Source organism: Limulus polyphemus, unplaced genomic scaffold, assembly GCF_000517525.1.
Source record: "Limulus polyphemus unplaced genomic scaffold, Limulus_polyphemus-2.1.2 Scaffold1022, whole genome shotgun sequence".
In the NCBI taxonomy this organism is placed as follows: domain Eukaryota; kingdom Metazoa; phylum Arthropoda; class Merostomata; order Xiphosura; family Limulidae; genus Limulus; species Limulus polyphemus.
Genome location: NW_013666632.1, coordinates 113,071 through 125,075, shown reverse-complemented (window position 1 = coordinate 125,075; position 12,005 = coordinate 113,071). Strand labels below are relative to the sequence as shown.

General features: G+C 32.4%; 2 protein-coding genes across 4 annotated transcripts in view; one reads left to right on the top strand and one right to left on the bottom strand.

The window, feature by feature from the left end:
* LOC106461743 (spectrin beta chain, non-erythrocytic 1-like) overlaps nucleotides 1-12,005 on the top strand; it is a 156,572-nt gene that overhangs the window by 43,270 nt on the left and 101,297 nt on the right. Inside the window, 4 exon segments of the mRNA XM_013921591.2 lie at nucleotides 250-450; nucleotides 3,412-3,507; nucleotides 5,550-5,666; nucleotides 5,903-6,097. Of these exon segments, the coding sequence (XP_013777045.2) occupies nucleotides 250-450; nucleotides 3,412-3,507; nucleotides 5,550-5,666; nucleotides 5,903-6,097 (609 nt within the window).
* The window catches only part of LOC111086332 (octopamine receptor beta-1R-like), a 5,698-nt gene continuing 2,433 nt past the window's right edge, over nucleotides 8,741-12,005 (bottom strand). For all 3 annotated transcript variants that reach the window (XM_022388772.1, XM_022388771.1, XM_022388773.1), the window contains exon 3: nucleotides 8,741-11,341. In XM_022388772.1, the coding sequence (XP_022244480.1) occupies nucleotides 10,505-11,341 (837 nt within the window). In that variant the 3' untranslated portion in view covers nucleotides 8,741-10,504. The remainder of the gene's footprint in view (nucleotides 11,342-12,005) is intronic.

The following is a 12,005-nucleotide window of genomic DNA, read 5'->3' as shown; positions in this document are numbered from 1 at the left end:
TAGATCTACGCAGTAATGAAACTTTAAATATATGAAATACTGATTTTAGTGCTAAAAAAAGAAAGTTATTTATAAATTTGAAAATATTAATTTTGAATTCTCATTATGTTATATATTTATGTCAGCTTAATTAGCAATTATTCAATGTTAATTAGATGTAAGTAAAACTGATAAGGCTCATTCTTCCTCCTTAAATTAGAAGTGTTTTTATAATATGCCATAAATTTCTCACTGGGCAACTGTTAACAGGGAATGGAAGCAGAAATTAAGGCTCGTTGGCAGAGATCTCAGCGAGTAATAAAATCTGGTGAGAAGCTCATTCATGATGGCCACCCAGAGAAACAAGATGTAAGACAAAGAGTTGAATCCTTGAAGGATAGGTGGCAGCACCTGCATGAACTAGTTGCTCAGAAGAGAAAGCAATTAGAAGATGCTATTCTTGCTTATCAGGTAAATGTGTCTTTCATAAACTTTGATATCAAGTCTTAATTTTAACTTGTCAATAATCAAAGAGTATATTTTGAATCTACTGCTATTAAATGGAGGTTATATTAAGGTTATATATGGAGGTTATATTAAGTATGTGACTGAAATTACTAAAACATTTTTGTATGATTCAGTATTGGCAGTAAGCAGAATGCAAAAGAAATATGGAATGCCAAAAAAAACTGAACTTTTTATTTTATTTTGGATTAATTCTTTATCTCAAATGCTTAGTGTTTGAACCATAATACCATTTAATAACTCTAACATAATGAATAACGTATATAAACTTAAATTGCAAAAAACTCAACATTCAAAGTTTTAACCTTTTAACAATTCCAAGTTATTGTTGCCACAAAGTACTAATTATACAACATTAAGGGATGGGATACTGTACTATCTGATAAATTACAGTGAAATGGATAATCTGATAGCATTTCCATCACCAGATTATCTCACAATATTATGCTACTACTTGCACATGTATTGTATATAATAGGTATTGCATCATCTAGTCCACTGGTGCCATCTATCTAGTACCTTCTAAACATAGTAACATTTTCCCTTGTATTAACCTCATCAGATCCACATGGTTAACGTTGTGTCACCTCTGTATAATTTGTTCTCACATTTAAGATATTTAACCAAATTACATGGAATTTGATATACACTTACTAAATATTATATAGTTTGTGCTAGAAAACGAATTATGTAATTTAGTGTAGTATTATATCATACTTTAAGATATGAATTTTCAGATATTTTGTATTAAAATGCTGTTTTTAAAAAGAATTAAGAAATACTTCTTTTGTTTTATAGATTGTTTTTTTTTCTGTCCCTAAAATCACATTAATGGAGTTATTTATTCAGTAAAGCTAATTATGTCTGTGTTATTCTTATAATGGCATACTTCTGATCTCTGTTTATACAAGTTCTTACATAAAAAGAAGGCCCGGCATGGCCAGGTGGTTAGGGCCCTTGACTTGCAATCTGAGGGTTGTGGGTTCGAATCACCTTCCCACCAAACAGGCTCGCCCTTTCAGCCATGGGGACATTAAAAAGTGATGGTCAATCCCACTATTCATTGGTAAAAGAGTAGCCCAAGAGTTGGTGGTAGGTGGTGATGACTAGCTACCTTCCCTCTAGTCTTTCACTGCTAATTTAGGGACGGCTAGCGCAGATAGCCCTCATGTAGCTTTGCGCAAAATTTAAAACAAACCAAACCATAAAAAAAGAAACTATTAAAGAATATGAAAGAAAGAAAACTGGATTTTTTAAAAATATTATTTATCAGAAAGTTTCATTTTATGTACCCTATTATCTTTACATGTTAAAGCAGTTATGACTTATAGAAGATAGCATAAAACATCAGTTAACAGTAAAAATGCTGACCACTATCAGTGTGACTTCCTTTCATATCTTTAGGCTTATGCTGATATAGGCAAAATTTATAATTATAGTTTGTTTTCAATAATTAAAGAGATTTTGTATGCATTGTGTGGGTAGCAATAAATTTATTAATACACATAAATATACAAGCTTTTCTGCCATCTGAATAATTTGCTCTCACAGAACTTCTGGCATACTGTACTCAATAACCCTAAATATCCTTACCTTATGTCTTCTTATAGAAGAATATTCTTGTATTTCAAACAAACATAATATAACACAAAAAGATTATCATGAACAAAAACATCACTAAAAGAAACTATAAAAATAAATTCCAGGTTTGTGGATTGTTCTTTAGTTTTGTAAACTTCACATTAGAATCCTTTGTTCTTCACTAGATGAAAAATAGCTAGTCACTGTTTGAGAAATCATATATTATTGCTGAACTAACAATTACTTACTTTACAATGACATAAATAGAAAATAATGTTTCTTATCCTGTCATACTTAGCCATTGGTTCTATCTTCTTTGGAGGCTAAGATTTATTGGTTACTGCCCAACTCATTGAGGTGGTATCATAAAAAGACTCAACACAGCTTTCTTGAAAGTAGTCATTAGGGTAAAATAAAAGTCACTTGACAAACAAAACCCGGGATAAGTCTATTTTTAAGGGATTTTGGGTCTGAGTAAATATAAATTTATACCTTGGGATAGACAGAAAAATTCAAAAGAAATGTGTGTTTACAGGTGATACGCATTGTAACTACACAGAGATCAAGATTCAAACAGTTTTTTAAAGCTTTCTTTGCAAATTACACTAAATGAATTTGGCAAATTTACAAAATATCAACCTTTAGATACTTCTGGAGTAGAAAAATTGTTGAAACAGAATTAGAACTACCATTTTTACTTAAATTGTGAAATTTAATGTGCAAGAGCCTTGGTGCCCTCTTGACCTCGAGAACTGCCCACTGGTCCTAATAAAGTCAAATAGTGGAAGCCCTGGTAGTCATTATATAGTTTAGATAAATATCAGACCACCCTTTATTATGCCATGGTGTATGCCACAAGCAGTCACAGTACACACATGTAAAGCAAAGGCAAGTGCAGTCCAAACATTAGTCTCGGCAGGGGATCAGAGTTGTAAAGCAGTGTCTCAAGCCCCATGCACAGCATTCTATTAAAAGGCTTGTACTGGCCACTCGCTCATGTAGAACTGTACATTCTTATTAAATTTTCAAAAAACAAGTTTTGAAGTAACTACTTTATTACTACACTTGCATATAAAGAGGTAGTGTAACAGTGACAGAGTAACTAGTTTAATATTATATCATAATGAAGAGGTAGTTTAACAGAGGTTTATATAAAAAAAATAGAATTTCAGATCTATCTTTTTGTCTGGCATAATTTTCTGTTCTGGAGACAATCTAATATGATTTTTATCACACATTTTCGATCTATTCTTGGGTTTTTACATGCTTTTCCAACTTTTGGTGCTCAACAATGCCATAATCATATATTTTTTTTGTTTATTTCAGTATCATGCTGATGCTAACGAAGTAGAGTCCTGGATGAGAGAAAAACTTCCCTTAGTATCCAGCAAAGATTATGGAAAAGATGAGCCAAGTGCTCAGGTGAGACTTCTCAATATAATCTTTATAAAAAAATTGGAAGTAATGAGTTAATTGTTCATTGGAGTTTCTCTAAAGGTCACTGATACTTTGGTCAGCTGTAGTTTCTTTAAAGGTTGTTGATACTTTGGTCAGCTGGAGTTTCTCTAAAGGTCACTGGTACTTTGGTCAGCTGTAGTTTCTCTAAAGGTCACTGATACTTTGGTCAGCTGTAGTTTCTCTAAAGGTCACTGATACTTTGGTCAGCTGGAGTTTCTCTAAAGGTCACTGATACTATGGTCACCTAGAATTTTTCTAAAAGTTACTGATAGTTTGGTCACCTAGAATTTTTCTAAAAGTTACTGATACTTTGGTCAGCTGTAGTTTCTCTAAAGGTCACTGATACTTTGGTCAGCTGGAGTTTCTTTAAAGGTCACTGATACTTTGGTTACCTAGATATTTTCTAAAAGTCACTGATAGTTTGGTCAGCTGGAATTTCTTTAAAGGTCACTGATACTTTGGTCAGCTGGAATTTCTCTAAAGGCCACTGATACTTTGGTCAGCTGGAGTTTCTCTAAAGGTCACTGATAGTTTGGTCACCTAGAATTTTTCTAAAAGTCAACAATAGTTTGGTCACCTAGAATTTTTCTAAAAGTCACTGATACTTTGGTCATCTGGAGTTTCTTTAACGGTCACTGATACTTGGGTCAGCTGGAGTTTCTCTAAAGGTATTGCCATATACTTTAGAGACTGACTTTTTTACTGAAAACACTAAGTAAACATTAATTTAATGCACATTTAATTGTCACCAAAGATTTCAAAACTTTTGATAATCTAAGTTTGTTTGTTGTTTCAAGTGAATACCTGTTGTAAAAGAATTAATATTGTTCTATATCTAATATAAGAAGGATATGATAATTGAATAAACAAGTCAAACTGTTTTTTGTCATAAATCTTCTTTCAAAGAATTATTGGTCAAAAACTTTCTGTTACTAATTGTTTGATCTACTTATATTTAAGTACTTTGGTAGAAACATCTGATGTAGACATAGCCATTTGATAAAACTGTAGAAATTATAGTTTTTTTGTGTTGGTGTTGATTATTGTTACTCTGTCACGTTTGAGATAACTGCTAATTTCACTTGTCCATAACTACTATAGAGAATGTCTTTATTTAGATATGATCACTTAATTTTTCTAAATTACCATGAAAGTGTTCTACAAGTAGTTATATGACATACTTGTGAACTGGTTGTATGATGATTGTAGACATGCACTAATTCTTTTGGTGAGGTAAAGGTTATAAATTTGAAACAGTTAACGTTAGACTCAAAGATGGATGGGGGTGGACTTCGCCTTTTTTCGTACTCCTATTTGCACTATTATCTGTCTTGAAAATTAATTTTGGAGAGATTGAATTTTGATATTTTCTTTTCATGTTGGGTAATTTTATACAGTCCACTAATTATTTTCTGTAGGAGTGTAAAGTTGACAATAATGTTCCATAGAAACTTCTACCAGTTTGATCCTGTTACTGTGTCTACTTTCTGGCATAGGGTGAATCTGTCCAAAGAGGTGATATAATTAATTCCTTTGCAAGTTAATATGAGTTGGTGATATTCTCCCTTGTGTATGTTATTTGGGATAGTCATTGAAGTAGGTAGTCTAAGGATTATGAGATACTGCATTAGGACCAGGTACAACCTTAGCAGCTATACATGGAACTAGAAGCTAGGCTGTTTAATATCAGATGAGCACATTGTTTTGAATAAAGATTTTGTTTTATTTGTTTACTTGTGTCATTTTTCTTTCTCAGCTGTCTATTTTTATATAACTGTTTGTATAACATTTCTGGAATCTTAGATTTGTGGATATTTGAACTTGTTTGTTGGATATCAGTACCACAAATCCATAACAAAATAGTTCATGTTTTCTACCTTTTTAAAGAATGCATTTACCTAACATTTTTCTATATTATTTGTAAAAACAGGATGATTTTTCACTAAGACAGTAATATTTGTGAATAGCATACTGTTATAAATAACACGTGTTCTTCCTTAATCTAGGCTTTATTGCAAAGACATACCCGTCTAGAAAGTGAAATCAAAGCTTATGAATCAGATATCAAGAGACTTGATAGCCAAGCAGAAAAGATGACTAAATCAGGAATTGCACATCTTGAGGTATTATTTGTCTGATATATTAAAGAATATTATTATTAATGTTAAATTTTTTGGTATGTTGAACAAAAAATATTTTTGTCAAAATTAATGTAAAGACAAAAGCATTGTTTTAGTTTTAGAAACATGCTTATCTTTGTGGAATAAAAAGTTCATGTTTAAGCTGTACTGTAGTGCTCTATTATAGTACCATATTAAGATTCGAGTAGCATAAAATAAAATGTACTTTATACTTTTAGATGTTACAAACAAGCATGGAAGAACCAGAAATAGAAGATTGGACTGAGGAATTTGTTCTGGTTCCAACAGAAGAGTGGGTTGATGAAATTGTAGAACAGGAAGTGTTTAAAGACGTTACTGAAGAACGGAAAGTTTTTCAAGTAAAAGCTTTGTACCCTTTTAGTGGAAAGGGCATAGAAATGCAGAAAGGAGAGGTAAGATAAGTTGTACTTTTTATAAATTAGAGAAAAACTGTTGTGTAGTAAATCTTATTTTCTCTGACAGATGTATTGTAATGTTCTTGAGTTGGGTTCATAGTACTTTGTCATATTAACATTAAAATCTCCTTTTGATATCAAATCAAATGTTACATTTTTGTCCTTGAAAAAACTTTAGAACTAACTTATGACTAGATTATGGGAATGTGATACCAGAATGAATGAATATTTTTTTACTAATACTTTGAGAACAAACTGTTCTCCTGAAAATGTTAATAATTGTTGTTGATAAAACTGAAAGTAATGACATTAATTTTATTTAAGACTTCTAATTCGGTGAAACTTGAAAAAAAACAACTAAATATATTAACATTGTTTTAAGCAAATGGTTACTAATGTTCATTATACAAACAACATCAAATTCACTTTGATAAGTGAAACCAGCATGTTTTATTGACATTTCTTGGTTTTCACATCCAAGTACTAGAAATGTGATACTCTGCATTATGTATGGATGTGTTTAACGTGAAACTATTAAAGCTGACAAGACATTAACTGTAATTGTCTTGAATTTAATAATTTTAAAAGCTAAATTCAAGTAGAGAAAACATAAGAAGGGAATAACTTTTTAAAATGTTGACCTACTTCTAAATATAGATTATAGCGTATCTTTTTATCAAAGGTCTGCTTTGAAATAATTCTCCTGCTTTAAATAATTTCACAAGGTATATGAAGTAGAACCTTTTAGAACACTGATTTTATACAGTATACCATTATATCGTACTCATGTTCCAAATAAAATCTGCAGTAGTACCTTTTAGTAATTGATTCCTGACACATGGTAATCATGAACAAACTGCATATACTATGAAGCTAGTACAGCATTATTACCATGTGTCAGCTTGCATGGTTAATTTGTGTAAATGAACTAAATTGTTTACCAGTTTATGTTTTTATGCAAGAGTGATTATTTGATTTTTGAATTCTATGCAGTATAGTACCACCTAATATGTTTAACATTTGTGTAGAGTCCTTAAATATTTTCATAATTTCATGAAGAATGTTTAGAGAATGAGGATAATATAAGTTAAGTTTAGAATGTGGTAATGTAATACTAAGGATACTTCAGCCCAAGAATAAAGGAACTGACACACTAGAAGACCTTTTATCCCTAATTTTTAGAGAATGAGGATAATATAAGTTAAGTTTAGAATGTGGTAATGTAATACTAAGGATACTTCAGCCCAAGAATAAAGGAACTGACACACTAGAAGACCTTTTATCCCTAATTTGCAATTCAGCGATAAATAACTTTTGAAATATTTTTGATTATGACAAATACACCCATGTTTTTCTTCATAATTCTAACATCTCCTGAATATTTTGTTTTACTTTGGGGAACTTGTACTTGTAGTTAAAAAATAAGGCTATAAAACAATTTGGAATCAGTGCAAGTAAAACAAAACAAAGTTTAGATCAAGAGGAATAAATTACCATGAAGATAACAATTTTGAACTTTTTTTCTGTGCATATTTCATGCATACATAGTTAGCTTTTGATGAAGAAAGCACTCAGATTAAAGGGTTTTGTATTTTTGTCTTAGTTAGGAAAAGAAGGATAGTGAGTAGAAAATTATGAAGAGCAAACTTCAGTTACTTAAATGAGGAATGTAGTATTTTAAGTGTGTTTTATTGTAATAATGTGAAATGGATTAAAAGTAGATCACCTAAATATCAGTCCCTGCATGGCCAGGTGGTTAGGGCGCTTAACTCGAAATCTGAGGGTTGCAGGTTTGATTCCCCGTTCCACCAAACATGCTCGCCCTTTCAGCTGTGGGGGCATTATAATGTGACGGTCAATCCCACTATTCGTTTGTAAAAGAGTAGCCCAAAATATATGACCATTCATGCTAACACGATGGCTTGATGATTTACTCTAGATACCATCATCTATATTTTTAAAAGGCCAATCAGTGACTTAGTGGCAAGTCCGAGTGCTTATAATGCTAAAAATCAGGTTTCAATATCCATGGTGATTACAGCAAAGATAGCCCATTTTGAAGTGCTCTGCTTAACATTGCTAAGTTAACAACAAGTAAATAATGTTTGAAAGAGTTAAGTCCAAAATTAACTGAAAAAATCGTTTTTAACATTGTGTAAAATTTGTTAAAGAATGTCTTCATAACATATGCTATGAATACAATACACAGATTAAATGATACGGAATTTGTACTTATCCATGACAAATGTTCTAAAAACACGTGTTTTACCATGCACTTTACTGTAAGAGTATATTTTTAATTTGAAGCTAATTTTGATTGGCAAAGGGGCTGAATGAAGAGGGGAAAAAATTAGTGAGTCTTTGTTTTTGAAAATGTTTAATGTTAACTGAATAACCAACCACATAATAAATAGTAAAATAACTGACCACAAGACTACAGGAAAATGAAAACTGTATTTACTCAACCTTTTACTTCACATTTTCTTTGAGTTTCCTGTAAAGTAAATTTACTATATTTTTTCTTCTAAAGTCTTGTGGTCATTTTCGTGCTCATTATTTTTATAAAATTAACTTTCTTTAATATTGGTATACTGCTGATTCGTTTTATTTAAATAAATGCAATTTTTTCTGGGCCTTTTTTGTAGTTTATAGCATCTTTATGCTCCTAAAGTAACTTTGACAGTTTAAGTTTACGAATATTTTTCTTGGCAACAGCACCTGCAAAATCAAACCACTTACAAACAAACTAATTAAAAATCCTGTGCCTTTCCAGATTTCAAACCAGTTTCAGCTGCCTAACCAAACATTAGTCGTGTCTGAGGATACTGCTGTATTTGTATGCATAAACCAGTGGTGCAGTAAACATATCTGACGGATAATCTTTTTAACAAAACATACAAGTGTTTCGTCAACTTTATTTTGTCAGAGAAGAAAAGCGTTTTTCACTCATGTTTATACAACGTATTAAAACGTTTAAATAAATCTAATATTTGCTTTACAACCAGAAATTCCTCACAATAATAAATATCTTGTTTGTTTAAATACGTGTAATATTGAACTACCGTACATGCCTATAAAAAAAGACAAGAAAAAAAGACTGGTTATTTAAGAACTTGTAGTGGGGTAGTAGTAGTAGGCAAGTGATGACTGGTATCGTTGAAACTGTTTTTGCCTTTATAGAAACAATACTTGTTACTGACGTCATTAATTATAGTTTTTCCATGGTCTTGATCTTAATAATGATTTTAACTGTCCGTAGCCCCTTTGTATGAGATACTGCCACTACTTCAGTTGAATGTATTAAATACGCTTTTTACAACAGCGTATACATATAACGTCCTGAGCAAGCGCTTGTGTGTTGATGGTTGACGGGAATCAAATTTACATCAGCTGTAATGGTGGAAGTTGAACTGTATAAAATAGGTGTTTGTTATAAGATTATTTAAAATCCAGTGTTGACACTTTTGTCTTTAAGTTCACCACAAAAGTATGAAGTTCTACTTTTCGAAATCGCTCGGGCTATCCTTTTGACCATTTTTTTTTATATATTTATTTTCATATTACAGAGGCTAGAAAGCAAATTAAAAGTGGGGAGCAGGTTTTTTTTTTGACTGAGCGAAACGAAGGAATGTGCGCCACAGATGCATCCATTACAGCCAGAGTTCAGGGCTCGCCATAAGGTTCTAGAAGCTCTTGGGTTCTGGACTTTCCTGCTTTTCATGAGAGTAATTTTCCTAACTTTAATGCACCTTTAGTGGGACTGATTATCTAATATGTTTTATTTTAAGGCTGCCAGACAAGTTTAATGTTTAGTCAGTACTATATTGTACCATAATCATTTATAGAAAGTTCGATGTCGTGATTAGAAATAGAGCAGTTCATTTTTCTAACAAACGAAGTTTATTTTATACGCAAAGCACTATTTGAGACCAAATGGTGTACTGTCATTAAATATAGAATGTGGGTGTCCCCCCCCCCCCAAAAAAAAAATAAATTCCATCGCTATTGCATTTAATCGCACTATTACTGTTCGGGTCCCCTATGTATTTTACTTAGAAAACGAGTAATTTTACCCAATTTTTTTTTCATTTCTTTACATTGAATGTCATAACAGACAAAAACATAAAATTAGTGAGTATGATGTAATATGTAGGCATAATGAATATTGAGAGATATAAAAACAAGTCGGTAATTTGAGATAACAGCCGTTGTGCGTGCGTGTAATAAAACCTGAAGTCACGGCTTTTATATAATTTTATTCGAATGTTTTTCGTACTATAGGCTATTAATATGAAAATAGTTAGAGAAATATGAAAATTTTTTTTTGTATACATCCTTCCTTTAAAAGTTGAGTTAAAAATTTTCGTGTTTCGTTAGTATAGGAGAATTTGTCGAAGGTGCCTTCTACAATCCAAATAAACGTCTTGGAAGTCGTTTGAGAGCATATCGAAAATCTCGCCGAAAGATGGCGTAAATGAAAGGATTGGTAGCGGAGGCAGTAAACTGAATTATGGTTGAAAAAAGGTTTGCCCATGTGGGAATTGCTTCTGCTCCCAATAAGACTTTCAACAGTTTTATTAAACAAAATGGTGTCATGCATAATAAAAACACGAATATGATCACAATGATGCTTCTGGCGATCTTCTGGCGTGCAAGTCCTACAGACTGACATCTGTCGTTAGAACCCGAAGCCCCTCTTATTCGTTCCGATCCCTTCGCTGTTTTGGTTTGTAAAAGTTTTGGTAGGATAGTGTTATGTTTCATCTTTTGGGCCGACCAAAGTATGGTCGTGTTGTAGAACACTATGATTCCCGCTGGTATGATAAAACAGCACAGAAAAGCTATGACTACGTAAGCTATAATGGGCAAATTGACTTCCCATTTAATGGCACACACTGCTTCCCAGTAGTCAAAGTGAACCCAGTTATACACAGACGGAATGAGAGCAAAAGCTAAACCTTGTAGCCATGCATAGCCAATCATAAACCCAATTCGGCAGGTTGTCATGATTTGGGCATAACGAAGGGGGTGTTTCACAGCCACGGCTCGATCTATTGTGATCAGTGAAAGGCTTAACATAGAGACGATGATGAAGCAATAGTTCAAGGTACAGTGGAGCTTACAGAGGGCGGTTCCCAGTATCCACCTATCATAAATTAACGTCGTTATGCTAGGAATCATCACTAAGAGGCTTGTTAGAAGATCTGTTACTGCAAGGTTTACTATCAGTAGATTGGAAACCTGGAAATAAACGACGAAAAAATTATGCTGTACTTTCACAGATTTCAAACATGAATGCTGCTTATTGCCCTACCAGTGTCTATTTAGAGAAGTTATACGTTTTTTATGCCATGAGGGAATTGCTTTTTATCTCATGTAAAGTTAAATTATGGGGGGGGGGGAAGTAGAAAAAAAGTATAGTATGATATAAAGACTCTAAACGTGTATCATGTATAGGTGTGAACCCGTCATTTGAATGATATTTATACAATAAATCCTTAGAAGCTTTTATTTTAAGTGTGGTAATACTTAATAGTAAGGATCGACAAGAATTCCAAATAATTCACGCGCTGAAAAACACCCTATCCGACCATTCAAAATATTGGTTATGATATACTATGCGCATATATACTAATAATACAATAAAAAGGCCCCTAACATTTCCGGTATAACATTTCAAAAATTTCTAAAGCAGCAACTTTTTCGTCTACTACCCACCTACCTGATCATGTCAGCGGGGGCTAGCGCCTAGACGGCTCGGACTATTGCTACACTATTGCTACAAGATTTCTCCAGCTCACTTGACTGGTATGTGGGTGTCCACTTTTGATAATCCAATAAAAATCTATATATGTATATATATATATATATATATATATATGTGTGTGTGTGTGTGTGTGTGTGT